This window comes from Plectropomus leopardus, chromosome 20 (genome assembly GCF_008729295.1).
Source record: "Plectropomus leopardus isolate mb chromosome 20, YSFRI_Pleo_2.0, whole genome shotgun sequence".
Classification (NCBI taxonomy): Eukaryota; Metazoa; Chordata; class Actinopteri; order Perciformes; family Serranidae; genus Plectropomus; species Plectropomus leopardus.
Window position 1 is genome coordinate 17,777,876 of NC_056482.1, and position 26,380 is coordinate 17,804,255.

The following is a 26,380-nucleotide window of genomic DNA, read 5'->3' on the forward strand; positions in this document are numbered from 1 at the left end:
AATTAATCAAAGGTTCAAAATAGTTTGATATGATACCAGTATCATCGCTCTCGCTTTAAAACTCAGCCCGGTACAGCCTCTCAAAGACAGAAATGTCAGCTGGTGATTAACGTGATTTAAAGAAAATGCTTACAGACTGGCTTTTTATATAAGCCCTCCATTTATATTTTATTAAGCCCTTACATTCTGCATAATTAAGGGAGGTCTCTAGTACATGACAACATTGGTCAGGTAATCTAACCATGGCATAAAACCAGATGCAGCTGTAGCCGTATCTGTCATTATTTACGTGTCTTTTCATTTCATAGAAGTTAAATTGCAACATTTTGGTCTTGTTCGGTGTTTGGTTGGACTCAAAGACCCTCTAAGGAGCCAAACCAATAGGTGAAGTCACAGTGGCTATGATAATTATTTTTATGGAGCAGATGATGCCAGTGACCACTCTAGTGGACATGAATCCTTGCCGTTCTGCCCTCATCATCAGATTCAGACTCATCAGTATGAGGGCCATCTTCTTTTTTGGTGGCTCTTGTTCCATCTCCTCTTTGGAAGGCTGTGATGCTGGCTCTTTTTCTTTCAGCATCTCACTCAGCTTTCGCTACACCTCTTCTGTCTCTGCTCTGAGCACCCGAGGTCCTTGAATCTGGGGTCTAGAGCCGTTGCTATCTTTAGCCATGACAGGCTTGTGTTCTCCTTTTTGTCTGTGGAGATCCTCTGTGAATGCAGCCTTGAAGCAAACTTTGCAGGCAGGGTCCAAATCTGAGACCTCCATCGTATACATATTTGCCATCACCCAAGAGCTCAGTGTCACACAAACACACAGGACCAATATTATTAATTACTAACTTTCTGTTTAAATAACACCAACTTAGGGGACTGGCCTTTTTTTTGTTTTTCTAAAATACAATAACAAGTGAATTTTATATTAATTATATTTGTCAGAAAGTAAAATTGCATTGGATAGAGAAATCACATACCTGCATGGCTTCAGCAGTGTTTCCAACTTAGCCAGCATGTCTAATTCAGCTGAGGTTAGCATGGTGAAGTTGGGCCTCTGCTGTGCTAGCGTTGCCTTCACTGGGTCTTTGTTGTGTTGGACCCGCTTTATCATTTCGAGAGTTGAATTCCAGCACATAAGGGACTCCTCTTCTTGCCCTTGAGAGGCTTGCTGAACTTTCAGCTCTGCTGTGTTTGCAGGGCTGTGTTTAAAAATGTCCGCCTATTTTACAGCACATGGCCAAAGCACTGTCAAACCCGCTGTCGCGGAGAACCTCTGTACACCTTCCGTATAATGTATGCAGAGCAAAGATGAGCTTCCTTCAGATTTGTTGTATGTCTGTGAACTTCCATCCTGAAACTTTAAACAAAATTCACCATCCAGTCCACAGGGGATGTATCCTCAGTCATTGTGTTATTTGCATTGGCCATGCTTTTCAGTAATTCAGCTTAGTGAACATCTGCATTGGAATTACAGCAGGAAGTTGGGGTCAACTTAGAAACACAATTCATTTGTTTTAAAAAGCAATAAATAAACGCATTAAGGTTTCATTAGGTGGTGTTCCCCTTTAAACTGTCCATGATGTTGTCAATCCCTTATAGTGTTTAATGGGATCAACAGAGAAGTATATGCAAAAAAAATTTGCATTTTTGACTGCAGATGTGACCAAAAACATACTTAAAGCTCATCCAACCGCACATAAATGATAAAAAAAGAATACAGTAACATGCATTTCGCTCACCCAAATAGGCTACTTCTGCACACCTCAGCAGTAGATGAGTTTTTTTGGCTTGCAACCATGGTAGTATGTTAAATTTTGACTCCAGTAGCCCTCAGGAAGCCCAATTCTCTACATGCACTTTATAAGAAGCAGAGTTATGAGAAAATTCTTGAAAACATAGCTAAAAATGTCCCCTTTTCACCCTTAAATGCTGTATAAAGAAACTGTTAAGGCAGTTCAGGTTAAAGTAGTTGTAATGTGCTGACTTGTAGTTCGATTGTGTCACCATCTGTGCAAACTCAACAAAGCGAGAAGAAGTGCTCTGACAAGAAGTGGTGGACAATCCCTTCATTAACACAAGAACATCCCCCATATTCTGACTGGATGCCCTCTGGCGATCCACGCTGACCTGACTCAGCAACACTGCGATGCCCCATCACTCTCAGCTTTTCTATTCTAAAAGACTCTTTTACCCCGAGTTAAATCCTCAAAATAGCGATGTAGCAAAGTTATTGTTCCTTCAGATAATAAGTAAGTTTCTCTTCATATTGTAGACTCATAGCACTTTTAGATGGGTTTTTTGTGGCTTTTTGCTCTTGGTAATATACTGTCGTTGGGCAGTGAAGACAGGGCAGAGATCCAGAGGATGCCAGCAAGCTCCTCTGACCAGATTTGAAATCAGTGACGACTTTACTTTTGCTCTGGCTGGGACCATGGCCTTTTTCTCAGGAGTTCACAAACAGTTTTCATGCCCAGGACACCCGACATGCCTCCAGGGGAAAACAATTCTATGGAAAGCACAGTGCAATTTGATTCAGCAGTGGTGATACATAACAACAATGTGGCTTAATTTCCTGTTGTCACATCAAAATGATTCAATTTATTACTCCCCTAAGTATTTAGTTTTCATCTGAATGCAGTGTTCTTAACATAATGGAATCAGACCTGATGCAGTATTTGTATTTCTTTTTAGACTGTGTCAGAGTTTCTTTTTTCAGATTTTTCTTTTTTAGAAGACAGCTTCAACAAACATTTCAGCAGCAACAACAATATTCTGAATTTCCATGCAGTCTGTGTGAGAGACAAAGAAAGGCAGAGAGAGCGCTGTGTGCGTTTGTGTCTGTGCAGATTCTCTGTAGAAGGATTGCGGGGCTAAATAAAGACGAGATGCAATGCAGAATGTGGACTGGCTCTTCCCTGCTCTACAAGTTGAAACGACATATCCCGGGCCGTGTCACATGTGTACGCAGCGGCTGTGTGAGGGTTCCTGTAACCCAGAGGCCTCATCACACAGTATTTCTGCAGCAATATGTGTTTGGCGGCACAGACAGCGCGGTTACTTTGTGGAGACTAAAACAACTTCTGGGCTCACAAGGCTGAGGATGGTTTCTAGCTTTTTTCTTTTTTTGTGTTTTGCTGCAGAGACGCAACACATGATACGGGCAGCTTCATATTTAGTTTCTTGCAGGATCCTGTTTTCATCAGGTGGTTTTCCATCTAATATCTATGATCCTGTTATAGTTGATCATTTCACTTTGCCCTACTTTTCTCGTTCGCTTCCAGCTAGTTTGCATCCCTGCATAATTATGAAGGATATGTTTCAAGGGGAGAAAAAAAGATTCTTAAAATGATAATAAAAAATATGATGTAATGACAGAACACAAAAGTAAGTACATTTCATTTGTCCCACAATCTGCAATTGCACAAAACTCAAGCGGCCTCTTTAGCGTATTTCACTCACATCTTAAAATGCAAAACAGAAGCAAAATGCGGCTGAGATCTAATCGTCTCATTTGTTTGCATTAATTACACTAATGTCTCAAAATGATTGGGCCAATGTTTCACTGCTGTGAAATTGCTAAATGCGGCACTTTCAAAGTTTTCGCCACTATTTAAAGTTTCAATTAATGCTCAGTGACATCGATGGACACACATGAGCGGTCTCTTTATACGTTACAGGCCTTCTTGTTGTCTCGGAGGTAGGCAGAAATGAACTTCCAAGTTCAATTTAAAAAGTTAAGCTTTGTGATTGCAAGAAAATGCTGAAACAAGTGAAGTATTTAACATATAAATTTGAGACATGAGAACAATTTGTGCATAAATCCAGTTTTTCATGCAATTTACGCCCTCTTGGCAACTATTACTGTGACTGGTCTTTATGTATATGTGTGTGCATCAACGTAGGCGAGGTGCTTGAATGCTTGAATAATTATAAGACTGAGAAGATTTGTTCTTATGAGTGTATTTGTATGCGTATGTCCTTATGCTTGTGTGTTTGTACGCAAATTTTGCACATACTCAATCAGCAAATGTGTGCAAACGCATCCAGAGTCACATTAATCATTACTCGCTTTGAGCGAGTTTTCCCCAATGATGGACTTATTTCCCGACAGCAGAACCTGCCGAGGGGCATTTTAATGTTCCACCTCCTCAACATTCCTCAACATTCTTCTTCATTACAATGCGGCAACGCCACAAACATGACCTGCACCAATAAAACGTTCCATTAATTTCATCACGGCGCCCAGAATAGATTTCCCTGCAATCCTTGTGCTGAGGCAGGGATTCGGCACAATGTGGTGCACTGTAGCTGGCCTAAATTATCATACAAAAGAAATAAAGACTAAGATTTCTTTATTTCACCCGGGCCCCGCATCAGACACTTGTGCGCACACAACACAGCTGCATCAAAGCAAGAAATCAATTTATTTTCTGCTCTGCCTTATTCAGTCACCGCATGCAGTCCCCAAGTTTATGAAGACACACATTATAATTAGTCTACAAAGACTCACTGAATATTCAGTGGTCCAGATCCACTGTCTCATTTTGCCACAATGTGGAATGAAAATAGATGAGTACATAACACAAGTTTGGGACTGATTTTTGATTAGCTGAGCCGAACACTGTGCAGCACAAAAATAGATCGTAATGAAAATAGATTCATTTCTCTTCCCTGCACTGCTTTGAAGGATGGTCCATCTAAATGTATTACATCAGTAATAATATATAATGAGCTTGTTTGAAGATATATTTACTGGGATAATAGTTTTGGCCACACTGAGCCCATTTCTCAGTACAGTAAAATGAGTCTTCCCAAGCCTGTTTCTCCTTGAACATTATCAGTGCATCCATTCTCTTTTTTGTGTGCCATTTCACACTGAAAGGAAGAAAGAAGCCGCCTTTACATTGGCTCGCAGACGATCTCTCCCTGGCAGCGGCAACATCACAGCCACACAAAGCACGACAAGCACTCATGCCCCTCTCACAGCGTCCGCTTGTCAGTGTCATGCCGCCAACAGACTGTGTGCCCTTCACTTTGTCCCACCTCCCAGTTATGGGAAGGTGCACTGGGATTATGTACAGAATGCACTGCACAGTGCAGGAGCTTATACTTCACACCACAAGTCTGATTCCCATTGAGAAGCCTGTAATACCACACCTGCAGAGTCAGATAAGCCCTCAATCCTCTCTTTTATTCTACCGCTATTATTCTCCTGTGTAATATCACATCAGCAAAAAAAAAATCATTATGAGAGAAAGAAAGGTGCGAGCAAATGGAAATACAGTGGCAATTTATGGCGTTTAATATTCATACACATACTTTATCCCTGTATGTTTTGCATGCTGTATGCACCGCATGGTGTGCAGCGGCTTATTCATCCCTAAATGTTGAACAGTGGAAGTTAATCGGCACGGCGCACTGCCGTAACGTCACAATCAACAGGCTGATCATTCTTCTGACAGCTGGAAAGATAAAGTGTTCTTGTGCTATAAAATTACAGTCGGGGGTGGTGTGATGGTGCCGAGGTAATTTGACAGCAGGAAAAACGGGGGTTTATGATTGATGGCTACCTCTCTAATTCTTTTTCTTCTCACGATTAGATACACTGCTTTCTTTAAACAAGCTAACCTAAAACAGTCACTCATCCTGCAAAATAATCCTTGGACAGCCCTACTCAACCCCTGAAGCAAAGCAACTTAAACACATATAAATTGTGGTGTAAGACTCTATGGGAAAGTTAAAATTTTTATTTAACCTTTTAAAAACTGAGTAAATTGATTTTTTTTCCTTCAAAAACAATGGTAGAAAGCAACGAGCAACTTAACAACACATGGCCCAAAAATCAGCAAGAAATTAATTTTTAAAAAAGAACAAGAAACTTACCATAAAATAAGCAGAAAATAAATAAAGTAACAAAAACAAACAAGAAAATGACCCCCCCTAAAATATATATGTATAAATTATTTATGTAACATAATTTTAAATGTATGGTTATAATAAACATATAGTTTTCTGGACATTTTTCCCCCGAATTTTTGAATTTTCCTATTTTTTAAAATTAATTTTCAGGTAATTTCCTTATCACCTTATACATTTTTTTGCAATTTGCAAGACATTTCTTGGCAAGTTGCTCATTGCCTTTTCCCCGATGTTTGTAAATGAAACCAATTTGCCTAGATTTGAAGGGTGAAATAGCTTTTGAAAAGCATCTCAACACAGCACAAGCAACAGGGTGCCGATCCAGGTCTTAAGCAGTTAATGTTTAAATTTCAGAATGACTGATTTATAAATTGGTTATTCACTGTTAAAAAATCCAAGTCTGACAGCAGACAGGATGAGTGACAGTCCCATTCCTGACTGACTGACACAAATCTGGTGTCCTCCTTTCAGTTGATCCGGTCCAAAATACTGACAGTATCAACCAAAGGCCTTTGATCCACTTTCCCACTTAATTAACCAGCTCGACCCATTACAAAACCATGAGAGTGTTTAATATAGCAAAGTGAACCATGAATTTAAAAGCAGCATGGTGCCATTTCCTAGCTTTGATGAGCAGACACGACTTTGTGAGCGTGCAGTGCTGCAGTGGTGGAAAAGCTGGCCAGGAAATGTCAGGTCATCAGAATCCTGTGATTGCAGTACTCCCGATGAGAGGGTTCAGGGGGGACGGAGCACAAAAACATCTCTAAATGTAAATCCAATCTAATGAGCTCACCATGGCATAATTTAATCAAATCTACATATGAAAGAACCTCTGGCCCATTCTACATCGGGATGGAAGTGGTAGTAATTAGCTTTACAGATTGGAGGTATATCCCAGCTCTGTGAGGAAATCCAACTCAAGAATGGCAAGTTTAATATTTGCGGTGCGTACTCATATGCATTATCGAACAGAGCAAACATGTTTTGAAGATGAGTAGACAAATTAATAAACTACATAGGAGCAAAATGTTTGATGCAAGAGCTTCAAGGTACCATGCTGCAGTTTTTGAATAGCAAATAGCAGGTTTCCTCAGTATGATGAAAGCTAGTCTGCGCATTTCCACCAGTCATTTTCTCGGTATAGATTTTGGCTTTTGAGGATTTGCAGATGTTTGCTTTCTTACCTTACTCCAGGATAGTTAAACACTCTTCAGGGCCTGAAATTCAGTGTGCATAATTTCACATTATTTCATCGAATCCTGCAAATCTAGCACTTATAATGTGGGAAATTCCTGCACACATGGACTGGACTGCAGAGGGACTGGCTGGAAGTTAGTATCAGATGGACTGACGTCTGCCCTAGACGACACACCTGATACTACAACATTATGAACCCACTCTGCTTTTCAGCATTAACTGATTTATGAAATATGTTGTTGTTGAGACAGAGGCAAGGCTGAGTAAAAATGTGGTCAATTGTCAGACAAGACCTTCAAAAAATGGTCTTGAGACCAAGACTAATCTTGAATACTATGACATTGACATACACAAGTACATTTACATGTACAAGGAATTTGACTTGGTGTTTTGGTGCAAAACAATTAACATAAAGAAAGAATAAAAAACATTGCATTTAAATAGTATAAGATATATATATATATATATATATAAGCTATTTAGAAATATAAAATGAAAAACAGAGTATAAAGAACACAAAATGTATGTACAAAAGGTCCAATGGAGGTACAGTGGAAGTACAGATGTGCAGATGGGCAGTCAATTAATTAAAAGCTGAATGTAGTAAGTCAGTAAATTGATAAATGTGGACTAAAAGTCTGCCACAAGTAGTTCTGTGAGGCTGTACTCAGGGACAGTGTTGCTTTGAGCTAATTGCTTACGGCATCACCAAAGTCATCTGGGAAACCTGAATCTCTGTACAAAGGTTTGCGTCAGTCCATTTGGTAGACAGTGATATGTTTTTCTGGTAAAGGGAAACTTTTAACTATCTGATGGTGCTAGAGGAAAAGTCACTGGATGCCAATGCAATGGACTGCCATGACAAAATTTCATGGCAATCCATTCAACACACACTGCCATCCCCAAAGCCATGCTGCTAGTCTGAAAACAATTCCCAAATCCTTTACCAAGAAAAAAACCCAAACATTTGATGATCATATTCTTATTTTTTAGGTTTTGCTGCTTTTCTGTTTCATATCATTGCAAATTAAATGCTTTTAAGGCTTTTGAAGAATCACCTTGTGCATCTTCTGAAAAACGTAAAGGCTAAATTAATCAATTAATGAAAAAAGGTACTGAATTAATCATGAAAATAATCACCGCAGCCCTGCTTTATATGCTGTTAACAATCCTGCCACTTTATACAACCTCTACTATGAGCTCTGTGTGTTTATCTGACATTGAGTCAGCGATGTCTGTCTTTTCGAACAGACTGTTGTGGTTTAAACAAAAGCACATCTGCTGTTGGAGATAACTGTGTAGGACAGACAGTCACTGCATAAAGAAGAGCTATCTGATCCTGCACCCTGCATGCCAGATAGAACAAAGATTGCAATGCAGTACAAGGGCAAACATGTAGCATACTGTACTGTCGGTTCTTGTTTACTGCGCGTCAATATATTGCTGGATTTCTCCGACATTTTCCGGCTCCTGAGACTACATTTGTTGCAGTCTGAAGAAATCTCATGACCCGAGCAATTAGAGAAATGGCAAGTTGTCAAGTGAACTGGAGCTCGGTATATTTTTGTATTCTCCCCTATAAAACATGCAGGGGAGCTCCACTAAGATATATTGACACGGTGATATATCCCTGGCCTATTTTTATATGAAATTATTTAAAGTCAACAACAGCCTTTGAAACTCCAGGGAATCTCACTCGGGACCAAACCAGAGGAATGAGAAGCCAAAGAAAATGAAAGTCCTGATAGAAATCACACTTCCGGCTGGGAGTGTTAAGACATGAGTGGACCACTTCAGTCCAGCTCTTCAGTTCCCTTAAATAAAAGTGGCATGTTCCCTCAACACCCACTTGGAAAGTAAGGAGGCCGGTATCCTCACTGTATTCATAGAGATTACACACACGCACACACTGGCTCAGAGAGGCCCAATTACCTGCTGGAAAATGCTGGCACCCAAGAGGCCCCAGACTGGTACCAAGAGCCCACAGAAGGCTCACTCACTCAGCTCCATGCCCACAGCGAAACAAAGGGGATTTCATGTCTCTGTTTAAATCCTTTGGCTTTGGATACATTTCGGCTCCCCTCTATATGGACCTTTTAAGAACTGATTTATCCTCTATTACTGAGGCACTGGGCCCAGATCTGGCCCTGGGCATGCTCAGAGCAGCCCACTATGTTGCTCATGAGGGAAACGAGGACAGGATGACTAAATGAGAGGCATCGTAAAAACTCTCCTGTTGCCCTGGATAGGATGCAGGCACATGCTAAATACAGATTAAAACAGTGAAAATACACATTTTGGCCTATAAGTGATCAGATATTTAGGGTAATCTGATCAACCAGTTTTCCAAAGCTTTCAAATCTCCTGTGTGTGTTGGAATAGCATCCAGATGAGTGAAAAGCCTCAAAAACCAAGGCAGAGATTTTACTCTTTCTGCATATAACTCGGTAGCCCCTCACTGGAGGCACACGGGGAAAGAAGATTGGAAAATACAAGCTCAGCTCGACAAGCTCTGCTCTGTTCACTTTGTGTGGTGGTCGAGTCAGAGCAACCAGGCCAAGCAGGCAGGGGATTGGCCATTCGTCTTCTATTTAGATTGATTGTGGTGAGAATGTATGTCGGTTGGTCTGGTTACCTGTGGTAATTAAATTCTAAGGAGCAAAAAAGGCCACGGGTAGCGGGAGAGTAAAAGTAATGAATGCATGGGGACAGAGAGGTGGACACAATGGACAAAGTGGAAATGTAGATTACAGAAATAAAGCATGATGTAGGGGTCAGCAGGTTTGGCCTGAAGACGCCAAGTGAACTATAGGGTGATAAAATGTGGGACACTATTTACAGCAAAGCCAAGACAGATAATATCAGCAATAAGCACAATTATGAAACACTAGAGGCAAGATCTTACACCTGGCGAAAAAAAAGCACTCGAGTTTCAGCCGCACAGAGTTGTCATTTTCACGGCCAGTGCACACAATGCATAAGCAGCAAATGTACTTGCGCCCACTGATGTGCCCATGGGCGTGTAGGTCTTAGATTTGGGTGTGATCAGGTGCATTGTTTGCGGATTGCTACTTTGAGGCAGCAGGAAGTGATTGCACAAAAAGACCAGTTTAAAGTCAGAAAGGTGCAGTATTTTCCTGCTATGTGAATGGTGCATTATTCTGAATAACACCTTAAACAGAGTGTCATTACATTTTTTTTTAACATGAAGTAAACATAACTCATTTTTTATCTTTTTATGGGAATTAAAGGAATAATTTGACTTTTTCGGAAAATACAAAAATAAATTTGCTCTTTTGCCAAGAGTTAGATGAGAGGATTCCTACCACTTTCATGACATGAGAGAGGTATTGATCTTCACATCTAACCACACAACAAAGTGAATAATATTATTAAACCCTGAACTTTTTACTATCTGTCATACACTTATTGGAAAGATATGATTTTCCAAACTTTTTTTTTCATGCATTCCTAGATATTATGCCGTTTTGAAGTGAAACTGCCAGCAAAAAATCTTGCTGTTAATCTTTCTTTTAACTTTGCCAATTTTTCTATTTGTACATTTAGCGTTGCTCTTTGATGAAAGAAACTGGAACAGGTGAGAAAAGGAGATAAAAACTGTAAATAAAGAGACAAGGAGTGAGGGTGGAGATGAAAGAGAGGAGAAGAAAGATGAAGAGGATGTGAAGATGAGTGGGAGGATGTTAGGTGAGGAAAGAAAGAAGATGAGACCGATGGGTGGAATGAGAGGATTAAAAGAAGAGAGACCACATGTGAACATCCACATTTCTGATTATTGTACATCTGATTACGGATTCATTTTTTTGGCAGGCTGCGCCAAAATCGGGAAGCTGACACTTTGTACGTCAATACACACACATCCACAAATCCCTGCACAAACGAACACACGCAACACTCAATGGTTGATGCTCAGAAACAGATTTTTCTCATTGCGTGATGACATCTGTTCCGCTGCTGCACAGATTACAGTTTTCTGACCTAATAGGACCCACCAACTGGCCATCGGCAAATTTAACGCTAACTAGAAATTGACCAATAACAGCTTTCATTAAGGCCGCTCACAATTTTGAGCTCTGGTCTGGCCTGGAGCCCACAGATCGATCAATATCTGGGTCTCAGTCTCTCGGCCAATGCATCACCTGAGCATACACTGAAAAATGGTCCACATATGAAACTGTGCTTAACCCTATAGCTTGTTCCTGCACATAGTTACCGCTGAAATGTCTTGAAGCAACTGTGCATAGTTAGTCCATTAACATATAGAGCACAAACTGTCATTGCTTTGGTTACTTATCACAGTTTACATGCACACCTGCACATTTCTCTTGATCTGATGCACGACACAATTATCACGTTTGAAAGGTGCTCAGGCTATTCTAATCTCTTTATGGCCATGGTTGAAGAGCCTCACTTGGCTTACTGCGTCAAAGTATTAACACCTATACAGATATAGGTTTTGGAAGATGGAAGTCCTATTGCTAATACATTTTTTTATTGGCTGGAGCTCTCAGCAATGTTTACCTCTCTTGAGGCAGTGTTGCTGAAAATTGGTAAGGGAATTGAGTCTTGGTTTGGGAGCCACATTCCTAAAGGTGTGGAATAGTTTCCCCTCAGGTTTCAATTCCAAAACGTCTATCAAGTTTGAAATTAAAATTCACCTGTGTGTGTGTGTGTGTGTGTGTGTGTGTGTGTGTGTGTGTATGTGTGTACTGCGCTGAACTTCTCGAGTGGTTATTTTCTCATTTCTCAACATCTGATGAAGCGGGAGGTAAATCAATCAATGAGGGGTGGCTCTTAAGCAGAATCAGACACTCAGACGAAGCAGGTGGTAACAAGACAGTTATACCTCTTTTCCACCAAAATTAGCACATGCACACATTTTTTTTAACTCGGGTGAACCAGCTAAGTATAGGCAATAGATAATAGATAGCATTCTGATTGCCAGTAGCAGACCTGTGAACACAGCCTGCAGCTGTTATTAAATTATTGTTATTGGAATTTTATGCCATTGTTATTGTTAAACAAGTGCTGCCAATGCATATGTTATGTCAAGCTGGAGGCTGACGCTGTTGTCCTAAACATCACGCACATCATGCCTGTCACGCCTGTCATGTCGGTCACATCTGTCACGCCTCTTTTGGATCTGTGATGTTGTAACCATTTTAAAAACACACACGAAAGCGCAATGATGCCGCCATCGTTTGGTTCTGTGTAAATATGCAAAGAAGGCAAAAAGAGGCGACTTAGTAGCTATCCTATAGGCAATCTTTGTGTAAAAAGGGCTACTGCCTTTGCTGTGGCTTAACAGCGAGACAAATCTGTACCCCCATTACTTGACTGTCCCTTTGATACAAAACGGCAAGGAGGCATTAAGGCACCATATTCCCACCTTGAACAGGCAGTAGACAGCCTGAGAAAAGTTGCATACTGCAGCTGTGGAGACCTACAGGAACATATTTAATGGCAATTCCACCCATCCTGACCATTTCTGATGTTCTCAATCATGTTTGAAAACAAAAAAAAAACAAAAAAAAAACACTAAGGCTTCCTGCTCTGACCTGGACAGATAACAACAATAGCAGAAAACACTCCTATCATCACTGTCATCATCCCCACCTCGGGGTACCTGCAGCAGTCACACACAAAAATGATAGGAGTCCCTACAGAAATACGACAAAAGAAAAATGTAATTGGCTTTCTCTCACAACTTATTGTAAAACTTCTGCACCACTCTTCTGTAAAGTGATGCAGTGCGAGGCCATCTCAGCAGGGGGGTAGTTGAAGCCCAAGCGACAGACTTGCAAGAAAAGGGAGCACGTACTGTACCTCCACAGTCTTGTGGGACCAAAGCTGGTGAAGCGAGATAAATATGTGATCTCTCTCTGTCAATCTTACATACAGGAAGTGACAAAAAAAAATGCTGTTAACATTCCTTCTCTGCTCTGATTGCGCAGGTCGTTTTTTCATTTCCCTCTGATTTGCTGGGAGTGCGCTGAGTGTTCTGTTAGTTATGCTAATTGTCTCCAGACCTCCCGCCGAGTGCGATCCTTTCCCAGTTGGATGGCTGTGAAGTTGTTTGCCCAAGGAGATGAGTCTGTGTGTGCCTTTGTGTGTGTGTGTGTTTACAGTGCGCGGCTACAATGTGTCACAAAAGCTTTAGCGATGCTGCACACGTGTGCTTGTGTGTGATTATGTGTGTCGGGGTGCATCAGCACGGATCTTCATGCGCCAGCCATGGTTAGGCGCGATGTATTCCCAATTCTCCAAACACTCCGAGAGAAGAAGGAAAACAGGGCAATGTTTCATCTTAGTGCTGTCTTATATTGATTATTCTTCTTTTATTCCTTTCTGTGTTTGATCCTATTAGTAAAGCAAAACCTGTGGGAAAGGAAAGACACTTCACATTTCTTTTTTTCCCCAGTGGATTACATCCTATGGATTTCTGGGAAAGCAAATGACCATGTCCTATGACTGAAGGAATAGTTAAGGAGTAAAATCCCCTCATTTGTCATGCTGTCTAAAGCCCACGCTTTTCTGAATTCTCAGGTTTAACTCAATGTTCGCCTGAGTATTTTCATTTGAGTTGAGCAGTCCCAGACCTGCCTGGCTTTTTTCAGTTATCATTTATGTGTTTATTAAAATGCACAAAATAGTATCCCTACTAAGCTGTTTACATGTCCAATGAATATGTCAGTCATGCATAGTCTGCTTAACGTGTCCTAATATGCTGCTTATCACGTCAAAATATTAAGAAATAGAACAGCTGGAGCTGCTTGTCATTTTGGCTCTTTACATCAAAATAGAATATTTTCACAGTTTCATAAAGGTGGTGGACTTGGACTCCCTCTTTCCTTCCTTCACCTTTTTTGAAAAGGTTGGTGCTGCAATATTTCTGCATAAAACCTGTTGGTATCCAAGTATTTCATAAAGTTTAAAAGCAGTTGTGTTTCTCCTTACAGTGAGAAATGTGGGATTTTTCTTTTTCATGCATCTCTGCCCCACAGCTTTGCAAACAGTCAGCGAGTTGGTACAACATATCCTTGACAATGCACAGAGACACCCATACAGATGAGAGGCCGTGTGTCGCAAACTGCAGCAAAAACCCCAGTTTTCTTATTCTGAATTGGCTGTATACATGCCCAAATAATGCTCCTAAAACCTGAATAATACCATAATATCCCACGTCTTAATCAAAAAATGTGTCCAAACTGTGTCCAAATATTGTCACATTGAGAATAATAGGGGAATAGTGCATGTAACTGTATCCAGTGATTGCTTTAATATTAATTATTAGAAAACAGAGGGAAGCAAGCAGTCACTCTGGACACGTTTGGAAAAAATAAAGTGCACCGTCATGCCTGTATTTGAATTCTCTTCACAGAGCAAAGTGGACCCTCCTTGTACACTTCAGTCATTGTGCAACATCAAAGTCATTTACTGTCAATAGCATTAACTAATGTCATTAGCTAACTGAAGGGGAAAAAAACCCACCATCCATTTTAGTTGTTCTCCGAGCCTGGCACTGCTGCTGATTTAACAGCCATCTTTTTCACAACAGTTCGGTCTTTACCACAGACAAAACACAACAAAAGCCCACCTCTGTTTGTATCAAATTAGATGGGATGGGAAAAGCCTTAGAGGCACGAGGTGTGTTGCTGCTTGTATTTGAACTTTGGATGCTCAGAGCGTTTCTCCGAAAAACAGAAGGCCTGCCAGGTGGATGAAAAGGGTGTATCAGCAGGGGGCAAGAATTGCCTGAAATCCACTGAATCAATTAAAAACTGTTCATTGCCAAAAAGGCATTTGGTGTCAGCACCCCAAAGAAGATGCGCTTATCTGGGTCGTCCAGGCATGACTCATACACTGTATGCCTGTGTTAGACTTTAACTTATTTTCTGGTAAACATTTCACTTAAGATTTAAGAATGATGCAAAAAACAACTCAAAAGATATTCCTTATATCACATCAAGTTTTTTCTCCCTTTCTGGCTTCAGAACTGTAGTCCCACGGTTGCCACGGAAAGGCTTTTTACATGAGCTTCCTGTTGTCAAGGGAGAAAGCATTTCAACCCAACCCTGTCACCTCGAAATTACATTAATACACCACTAATATGCAGCAAATGCATTTTGACAGAAACATAATATAATGCTGTCTGAATTATGTTTTTATCAATGTAAGGTGCAAATGTTGTTAATGAACGTGTCTGCCAAGTTGTTTTTTGTTTTTTTTTAATGTTATGTTTAAGCACACATAGCAGAAGGATCGTAGTCCTGCTTTAATAGTGAAGAAAGATTTCTCCGTCATTTTGACTAAAGGGCTTTTGTTGCCTAAACCAAATCACCCATTTTAAATGTCATCAGCCAATTAAACTGCAATTTTCAGTTGTTATCACTACCATTAAAATGCTTTAAATGGGGCAAACTGCACCTACCAGAGGGCCAGAAGTTGCAAATCCAAGTCCTAATATGCTTTAGACACTGAGTTAATGTTGTGAAATGGTTATAGTTTGGTTAGGTTTAGGAACTAACACTACTCTCAGTTATCACTTATAACCCACTAAAAGTGTGTGGTGGTGCATCTGCAGAGACTCTGCCTTCAGTTTATATTATTATATTTTCTTCTAATGTTCGCCAAATATGATTTAATCTGGGGCTGGCTTTTATGTTCACTTTTGCTGGCAAGTGTATTTATTGACAGTAACAGACAATTCTGCATAAACCTACTTAAATTAATAAAAATAAGTCAATGCTGACTTTTGGTTTCACACAAGACACAAACAGTTGTCTCTTGGGTGAAAGTTCTGTGTTTGTTTGAGTTATCCATCCACCCCCAATCTGCTCTTTATGCAGACTTTGTTGCTCTTTCTACTGCGTCACCTGACTTCCTTCTATGCGTCAGTCATAATTACTATGGCCACTAGAGGTTGCAGCCTATCAATATACTGAAATATAAAAGGTAGTAGGACCATAGTACCTAAAATCTGTGAACTCAGTTCAGTTTCTGGTGGAGTCACAGTCCTAAACTTTGTATGTCCCCCCGACCCAAAGTCTGGCATGCAGCACAACAATGCAGCACCTCTTTGTACTTGCAAAACAGATAGCAGTGAACAAAATCCATAAAACAAAACATTAAACCAAACAGAAGTGTGGAAAATTAGCTACTGATGTCACCAAATGCAAGAAAACTAAAGTTTAACTAACCTACAGGGAGAAATGATTGCTGCTGAGCTCTCATGACTGTAACCAATCATTTCCCACCATGAGGTCCATCTGCTGCATCCCTTACAGCAACACCGTCACTAACTTGTGTTGGCTCTGTATGACTCCTAAGGGTCTGCAGGAAAACAAGCCATGGAGCGAGCAGTCTAGACTTTTGGACCTTGGGGGTGAAAAAACACTCCATCTGTAAAAACAGCAGTTGAGTGAATGAATTGCTGCATCACACCTGGTTTTTATAATCATAGTAGCTGCATTTTTTTTTCATATTGGTAGATTTTCATTGTCTGCCATTTCCCAAAATTATAGTTCAGTGGCAGGTTAGACATACCTAAAACTTTTCCCTCTCTTTTCACTGCCAATTTAAAAGCTGCATTATCAATATTTTTATATCAACAGCGATCAAATTGCTGTGTGTCAGGTGAAAGCCATTCCTTTACAATAACAGACAAAAAGTTTTTACACAAATTTGCAGAACTGATTTTCATGCTCATCATTCTCATATTCTGCAGCAGTTGTAGGTGCCATTTTCATAGACAAACTAAATCTATGCCACCAGCTCCACACCATGACAGCCCGAAAAGGCTGGTCGAAATAGCCAAACATCTAGAGAGCTAAAAACCCGTATATACCGTTCAGGAGTTGGTGGAGACCAAAACTGAGCTAAAAAGATAGTTAATATTGGATTTTCGATTACATTCTTTCTTTCATGTCATTCGACTTAAAATGAACACTTATGTTTCTCCATATCTGCTGTTATAAGGCAGTTGTTTGCTACCACGTCTGCTGTGACAACTTTAGAAGTTTATGATATCAATGATTAAATTTAGTTTTTATAGCTTGTCGGCTTTTACAGCTGTGTTTTTACAATTCGAGTTGTAAAGACTTTGGCTTCAAACAGTTGAGCTAAAATAATTTATGTGCAATTACTTTTTGATTTTTCTTAAGAAATCTTAATCCTTAAGGATAACTTTAAATCAAAAAGAGCATGTAGGCCACATAATACCTTGGTTAACGAGCACTGAGATCATGCTTTATTAGCTTTTCCAAAATGGTATTTTGAAGCAGCGTCAATACTGCTATTTGTAAAATAGTCAAAAAGATTGTGATGCAGACTTTTATACATCAGAGAAGCAAACTACAGCAGTATACAACAACATTATCATGAAACGAGACAGAACAAGCAGCTCTCATACTAACAAAGCTGTCATGTATATCTTTTCAAACTACTGGTAGCTCAGTTCATTTTCTAATTTAATCTAATTCAATTTTCTTTATGACCAACCATGACACTAGTTTTTGTGAAGCATGCAAAAAATTGAGGGTTGTGCTACAAATTTTACTCAACACTGTTCTTTACATGACCTTTAATTTTATTACTTGTGTCTGTGTGTTATGACCCATATAATATGACATATGGCTTCCTGGTGTGGCGTTTCCCTCTCCTGCTCTCTGGAGTCTTATGTAAAATACGGAGCAAGCTGGTCTTCATCTATCATTTTATAATACCACATTTCATTCAGTGACAGTACATTTCTGCACTGGATTTAGTAAATGACTATTAAATGTGTGTTTATCTGGAGGGGTTTTGCTTTACAGACAAAATGTGTTCTTTTTAGTATGATAAACTTTGACTTTGCCTCTGGAAACTCACTTTGTTCTGCTGTGGGAAAGACCCACCATGTTTAAGAGACCGACTCAATTTTAGTTTCCCGGTTGAGGCCTCCAGTGACAAGTATCCTCGTGCTTGTTTTATGGTAATGAACATTACAGCTCATAGAAATGCCTTTTGAAGCGTTTAAGGAGAAACACTGGTGAAAAAAGGAAGAGAGGAGGAGACATGTTTCATATGAGCGTTTTTTACAAAGTCAGCTTATACGGCCTTCCTTTTTTTCTTTAAGCACTATTGCTCCCCGGCAGCTCCCAGTGCTGCCAGCCTCCAGCCTCCAGAAGATGCTCAAAGCCAGCAAGTAGTATCCCATGAGACTTTGCTCTCCAGGTGGCAGAAACCAGTTTGGATTTCTCTGCCTTAATGTTTTTGCAGTGGTCACTAAAGGCCCATTCCTTCTCTGAACATTGGCATGAGATTATCTATTTTAAGTCTCAAGTTTTTTTCACCTGTTTCCTCAGAAGGCTGTTGAACACTTGCTGTGGAAACTGAGGTTCAACAAAAAGTGTACAGATGGAACAACAGCATCACTGATTATAGGGCTGGATAGCTTTCACATTTGAACTAATATGAGTAACAGAACCTGGAAGTTGGTACTGCTAACAAACAGTATTTTTTTCAGTACTTTACTTTCTCTCTCTCTCTCTGTCTTTATATATATGTATATAAAGAAAAATGTGATTTTAGTTGTAATATAAAAAGGGCAGACATCTCAATTTTCTAGCCGAGGTTTATAAATTGCCCCTTATGCAGGTAATAAAATAAAGACACAGAGGCTCTGCAGCAGAGGACTCCATTGCCACTAGAATCCCGTAGGTCCAGCGGGATCCAACACAAATCTCATGGGGATGGCAGTTTTATGTTAGCCGCAGGTGAGGGCGGGCGGTCAGAAAATAAGAGTGGGTCCAGAGATTAATTAACATAAATGATGGAGACGTCTACAACTGAAGTGTGAGAGAACATAAAAGCAAGAATTTTAAATATAAAGGAAAAGCAAGGCAAGTTGGACATTTGGAGAACTTTCTTAAGAATATTACAAGTAATTCTAAGAATAATTCTTCCCAAAGACACCAGAGTAACTGTATTTATGAATGTATGTAGTCACTAGGATACAACATAATTTTGCTTCATATTACCGACATATGCGTATCTTTCTTAAAACAACAGTACGATAATATGTTCTCTCTGTGTGGAATGGGAAAATACTCAGTTTATTCATAATTAATCTATTGTGCAGGCATAAATGATCAGAAACAGTCTTGCGCAGGGCTCTGCTCTGCCGTGTGAACTAGCGTGAAGCAAGACAGTGAGGCTCTTTTTATATTTTCTACATTGTCAGCGGCTAGGCATATCAGCTTCACTCCTTCCATTTTCACCTTTTACAATGAAAGTCTAACTTAACCTCATTCATAACAGGTGCTAAGAGGTAGCTCAACAAAATAGCTCACATTTATTTAAAACATTTTACACACAACAATAAAACTACATACAGCCAGATGGCTGTATGCCTCCGCACACCAGTCAAGTTGCACTTAAACTTTACATCCATGAAATGCTGGATGCTTCATACACATCTTCAACCAGGCAGCACACAAGATTGATACAATCAACACAGTTTCAAGGTGGGCACCCAAAATCAGTGCCACCACTTCAGTATCCAACCAAATGGCTCTGCTTCTGTTACTGAGATATGAGGTTGATTAATTGCCAGAAATATTTTGGCAGAACATTTTGATGTGATCTTTGACCTTTTGAATACAAATTGTCATTACTTGATCATTATATCCTATTACACATTTGTGTAAAATTTGGTCATAATTAGTGTATGAATTCTTAAGTTATGGCCAAAAACATGTTTTGTGAGGTCATGTGACCTTGATCTTTGACCTTTAAACACCAAATTCTAATCAGTTCATTCTTGAGTCCAAGTTGACATTTGTGCCAAATTTGAGGAAACATTGTAATATTGTATTCACGAGAAAGACATAACTGCACATAGACCTTGACCTTTGACCACCAAAACCTAATTAGTTCATCAGTGAGTCCAAATGGATGTTTGTGCCAAATTTAAGAAAATTCCCCCAAGGCATCTTAAGATATCGTGGGTGAGTAAGACACAGCGACATTGACCTGACTTGTTTAAGCTTTTTTTAAATTTAATTTCAGTATTAGTTTATTGTTGGTGATTTTAAAATGATAAAACATTATAAGGAAAGAATTCAAACTAAAGCAGAGGAACTTGGTGCGAGCTTTGGAAAAGCATGGTGAGAGAAAATGAATCAGAATAACAAACAGTGCAACTGAAAAGGTTAACAGTGGCAATTAATTTAGGTTGTTTTCTGGTACCTGGGACAGACCAGACCTGAAAAACATCCCTGAACCTTGACCAGTCAGTCACTCTCAAGAACCTTGAACAGCACTGTAGCCAATATTAAAGCTGCTTATAAAGCAGGTGTATTGCTCTGAGACTTTGCCTGAGGACTTTTTGTGGACAGGTGGTCTTACAAGGACACAAACTTGTAGCCAAACGATCACCTGAGAGAAAAAATATGGCTCTTTCCTTTGCACATTTGCAAAACACTGCAGTCTTTGTAATCTCTGCTTTGCTCCATATTTTATTTATTATAACTGAAGTCTGACTATTCAAGAGTATAACCTTGCTTCCCACATTAAATAGCCCACTGTAGTATCCAAGGAATTATGTTCATATTAGACCTCATGCTTCACCGACATTCCCTTCTGATGTAGACATGCTCACAAACCATTACAATTTTCCCAGGAGACATTTTTCATTGGTCTCTCTTTTTCAGTTCCCCCATATTTCTTCTGATTAGTAACAAATTTTCAATTATTTTTCTATTTGTTTTTGTTATAACAACCTCATTCTGGCACTGCACGACTCTGAAAGTCTACTGTTTCTACTGGCGTGCATGACACGGAAGAGAGCTGCTTGCGCCTTGTTCTCCTTAGTGACTTAGAGATGGAGAAAGGAATGGAGGGTACTAAATACAAAAAAATACTAAAGCAAATTTAGACATCCTGGAAGAAAGAGTCCATGTCCCTGTCACATTATACATTGAGCACAGTGTGAGCAATGTGTGATGAAATAAATGAATGAAAACTTATCGTGACGTATTACAGATGAATTGTGCTGCAATATATCAATTATCAAAGAATAACAATATTGTTATAGTATCATTATCGTGGGCCAAGTATTGTGGTAGCATCTTCAGTTTCAATGCAATTCCCACCCCTACTCTTGAATGCCTCTGGCTACTGTGTTTTTGGAAGAGGTTCTCTCTGTGTGTGTGTGTGTGTGTGTGTGTGTGTGTGTGTGTGTGTGTGTGCGTGCGTGCGTGCGTGCGTGCGTGCGTGCGTGCGTGCGTGCGTGCAAGCGTGCGTGCGTGCGTGCGTGCGAGAGAGAGAGAGGGAGGGTTGGGGGGGACCTGGAGAGCTATTATTGAATTAAGGCTAAATGTGTTCTGGTTTTGTAACTTTAACTTTCCATCCCAATCCACTCTGGCTGGGCCCACACACATACAAAAGAGCAGGCGAGCTCGGAGTGGGAATCCTCCCACTCTTCTGAAGCACAGTGCCCTTTATCCCTGGCATACGAATACTTTTGTGAACAGGTGATGAAAACGATACAGTGTGCCGACAATTACAGGTATACAGAGAGATACTGTATACAGCATGTCTTTTTTGTATTGCACCTACCTATTACTAAATAATTAATTTTGGGTTGCCACTTTCTGAGCCAAAATTGACATGAATGATGCCTTATATGTTGCAGTATTAATGACATACAGTTGTCAATAACAAAATCTGCAGCTTGTGTAAGTCTGCCTCTCTATGAAGTGGTAATTTTGCAATTTTTCACCCCTAAAACCTTTTCTGTCTGAATAAGAAATGACGATCGACCAATCTGTCATGTTTAAAAAACTGCATCACATCCCATAGCATGCCAGGCTATATGGAATTTTTCCAAATGTCCTGATGGCCAGTTTGACAGTCTGAGAGTGTGTGTAGGTATCCTCTACAGTATGTGCCTGTCAGTGCGTGTCTCAAAGAGACAACCTGGAACCTCTCGGTGAAAGCAATCAGATGGCTGGAGAGTTATATTATCCTCTGAGACTCTGCACACCAGGGGGTTGACTGACAGGATGGTATCTGTTTTTTTCCCTCCATTCCACTTTCACCTCCAAAGATTAAGTAGCTGACAAGAACCAGTGAGATGTGGATCAGTCTTTGGCCTTCCTGTACATTTGTGGAGTTGCCTTTACTTGATGAAACAAGCTACTTGTGTTTTTTTTAATTATTTTTTTATTCTAATGCATTTTTTAGGTGAAATTCTCCTAATCTCATTTTCTCCACCACTTTTCCAACTGGTTATAACAGCATTTATTTATTACACAACTTGATTGCTAAAATTCACTAGAAATAATCCAAGATTTTTTTTAAAAATGAATAAAGGTATAGTTCAAAAGTTAAAAAAAAAACATAATTTTCCTCTTAACTGTAGTCCTGTTTATCAGTCTAGATTGTTGATCTGAATATTGATCTGAATATTGGAGATTTTGCCAGTAGGGATATCAGCCCTCTCTCTAATATAATGGAAATAGACAGAACTTGGCTTGTGGTGTTCAAAGCACCAAAAACTAAATCTGAAAAATTTCAACAGTAATGTCTTTTTCCAGAATTCATAACCAGGTTATTCAAAATCATCCATAGACCTTTTGTGAGTTGTTTGATGTAGTTTCTTTCGACCAAACTACACCCACAAACTGTATCACTGCACAGACGGAAGCATGAGTCTATTGCTAGCTCACATAGCACCACAGAGTTAGCTAAGGTTACAGTTTAGCACGGTTGGCGGACCAATATCTCCAACATTCAGCAATGGACAAGAAGACTAATAATCCCACGTCTGTACATCAAATATGGGGGTCAGAGAGAAGAGGTTTGCGTAGCTTAGCTTAAATGCTGAAAATGGGGGAAACAATTAGTTGCGTCTCTGTTCAAAGTTGAAAGTAAATCGGACCACATGCTTATTTAAGTTCTAGTCTACACAAACACGATTATTGTTATAAATAAGGTTTTTCTCTTCTTCATTTTTGAGAAAAACTCCCATCCACACAGAATATTATAAAAAGGAAAATCTCTGTCTAAATGAAAAAGCAAACCATAACTGAAACACTGTCAAGGCCAAACATTGCCAAACCCACTGATGGCAATATAACCATACTCCTTCAGGCATGCAAAGAAAAAGATGATTTTGGCCAATCAGCAGAGTTACCCTACATTTATGTTTAAACATGTAAAAGGTCCTGTCAGCCAGAGCCAGCACTGTTCTGGTCATGTCCCCCATTGCACGAAATGCCGCCTCATTAATGATGGCTAAGAACGGCAATTACAGCGCACACTCTGCCCTCAAAAGCTAAGGACAGTTTCCCCTGTCTATAGTCTCCAAGAGTCTTTAAAATCCTTCACCCTGGACAGAGTTTTACAAAAGGTTTGTTTTTAGTGACATAAAATGCACTTTGTGAGTGGACAAAAGGCCAAAAGGTTTTTTGTGTTTTCAAAAGTACCGGTCTCCATGTGGACTAGGCCTAAAGCTCACCAAGGAAGACGTTGTATCTTGTATGTTTAACCTCTTACAGAATTGAAAAAACTACTGTTTCATGGGAGGATATGTGTGGAACTATTTCTTGGCCAGGTGCAGTGTGTTGTGTGTTGTCAGGCTAAGAGGAATCTTGTTGGTTTTTCTGGTTATTATGAAGTGACTGTTGTTTTACTTGAGCACAATTTTTGGCTTCTCTAGACGCCTCTGCAAATAAGTGCTTTAGATAATACTGCTGAACTCGCTGTTTGTTTTCAATATGTCAAATAAGCTGACTGCTCTTGTTGCTAATGGACCCAAGTTTATTCAGACTGCCCAGATCTCCCCGAATTCAGCAATGACATTTTTAAATGCAATGTGATCAAATAGAAGTCTGGACAAAAGTACAAAAGTGAGATTTCTTGTACATACACACAGCAGAACAAGTATTTTTACATTATCTAACAACGACAAAGATATCTTTTTTCTGCTAGTCTTACCTGAGTGAAAGAAGGTGATTTTCATACGCCTCTGATTGGCAGGTAAACAGTGAGGATGAAACCACATGATTTTCCCCACATATGCATCTTTTTGTAATCACAGGTTTGCACGAGCCCACACATCTTGCTAAATGCACATAACACCCAAACATCCACACTTCCACAGCCATATAAGCTTGAGCACCCCAAAACAAAACCACACACTCAAAGCCACACACAGATAGATGGATGTCACCTGCATCCAAGTTTTTCCAAGTGCAGAACTGCTCGAACTCAGCGAAAAGATGCACTTTTTCCATTTTCTGACTTGTGTCTGCAGCCTTTTGTTATTCGTGGTGCTCTGCAGTGCCACACACACACACACACACACACACACACACACACAAACATACACACACACCGCATCACATTTAAGTGCTGCTACAACATCCCAAAAAACCCACACACTCCCTAGGCAACTGTCACAGTTCATTCATGTTAATATAACAAGTAATTTTGTATTCTGCCACAGCAGCTTACAGCTAATTATATGTCTCATAAATCATATATGTGCTCTTGGCTGAAAGGAAATAATTTGCATTTCATTAAACGCTCCACGCTGAATATAATCACTCCATAAAGGTTGACGCATTTACAGTGGCTCTTATGTGACCGTTACCTTTCATTTCCATAATTTTCGTTTGACAGTATGCACACAAGCGCTCACTGACATTAGCTGTGGGCTTACCTGTGCACAGGAGGAGCGCGGTGAGTCCCACGCAGCGGAGCAGCCCTGCGTCTCGCCGTGGACTCATGTTAATTCGAGGATGGAGGCGGCTGGATAACTCCCTCAGCAGACACAACTTTGCACGCAATTTATCCTCTTTGAGCAGTTCTCCATTTAAAACAAAACAGCTGTATTCCGTGCGACACCACCTGCCAGCACAGAAACGAGCACACGGTCAATAATACTCCCTAAATACACACTTGGAGGCTACAGAATTCCAAATTTGTTGATTTTTACTCCCAAAATGTATAAAAGACATGCAATAAATGAACTCATCACATGCGTTTTGCTGGTTGATGTAATTCTTCACAGCACATGTTGATTTTACTAATTTCAAGGAATAAAACAGGTGCCTCGGGGTGCGTAAAAGCAAACCGTCTGTCACCAATCTCACCCTACAGCACCCAAATGTGAACTGAACGTGCAAAATTTTCACTTTAAACACTCGTAAAACAACATCTAGTGTACGAAAAGCAACATCCTTTCATTGAATTAGTCAAATTGATGTAGTTCCTTGCTTCTTACCATTTCTCTTAATGCACAGTATACGGCGCAGCAGTCTCATCCACATTAAAATACACCTCTTCCACTCAAGCTGTAATATTTTCACCAGCGACACGAGCAAAAGAAGTCCTCATCAATCTCAGTTTCCCAAAGAGATCTCATGACACGCGCAGCTATTTGCTTTTCTTCTTCTTCTTTTTCATAGAGCGGTGGGGGTTTGCAGCGATCCCAAATCACCTGGCAAGTGACATGTAAAAGCACATGCGATGTCTTTGACAAAATAGTCCCCCTCCCCAACTTTCCGCGTAGAGATGAAGACGCGTGTACGGATCGGTGGCGGCAGGTGAAGCTGATCCCGGAGCTGTTTGCCGCTCTGCACCCTGTGGCTGTGGACACGAAGAGTGCTGGTGCAGAAAGAAAGTGAGGTGGGGGGGGGACCGGGACGCGCACTCCCGGGCTGGATTGGCAAATTAGAGGGTTTGCGGGCGTCACGTCAGCAAGTATTGTGCCATCCAATTCCAGGCTCATATCACATGGGGATTGCGTTTTTTTTATTTATTCCCACATGCATTGGTAAAAAAGAAAGTTGACAGCAAATTAGAAACAACTCATATTTTTTGCATTTTAGATTGAGTGGTGGAAATGAGCACGACGATCTACAGGTAGAAAATAATTATAACTTAAACAGTGAAAAAAGCACCAGCAGGCGTATTCATGCAGCACGGAGCAGCGTTATTTTAACACAGTTTGCAATAACCAAAAAAATAATGAAGAGAAGCTTGGCATATTGAGCCCGGTCTTCCAGTATCTACAATACGAAAATTGAGCACTGTGATTTGCAGTGAAGTCATTTTCGTGATTAAATGCCTCCAAACTCAGGTTCAAGTGTTTATCAATAACACAAAACACCACACATTACATTTTTATTTTACCACTCTCATAACCTGGATGGATCATTAGTGTTCACAGAGGAGAGGACAACCTGTT

The 26,380-nt window shown here is 40.0% G+C and overlaps 1 protein-coding gene across 1 annotated transcript in view; it reads right to left on the reverse strand.

Annotated features, from left to right (window-relative positions):
• si:dkey-112m2.1 (transmembrane protein 132C) overlaps positions 1-24,917 on the reverse strand; it is a 176,215-nt gene extending 151,298 nt beyond the window's left edge. The window contains exon 1 of the mRNA XM_042509583.1: positions 24,851-24,917. Coding sequence (XP_042365517.1) covers positions 24,851-24,917 — 67 coding nt within the window. The remainder of the gene's footprint in view (positions 1-24,850) is intronic.
• Between the last annotated feature and the right edge of the window lie 1,463 nt (positions 24,918-26,380).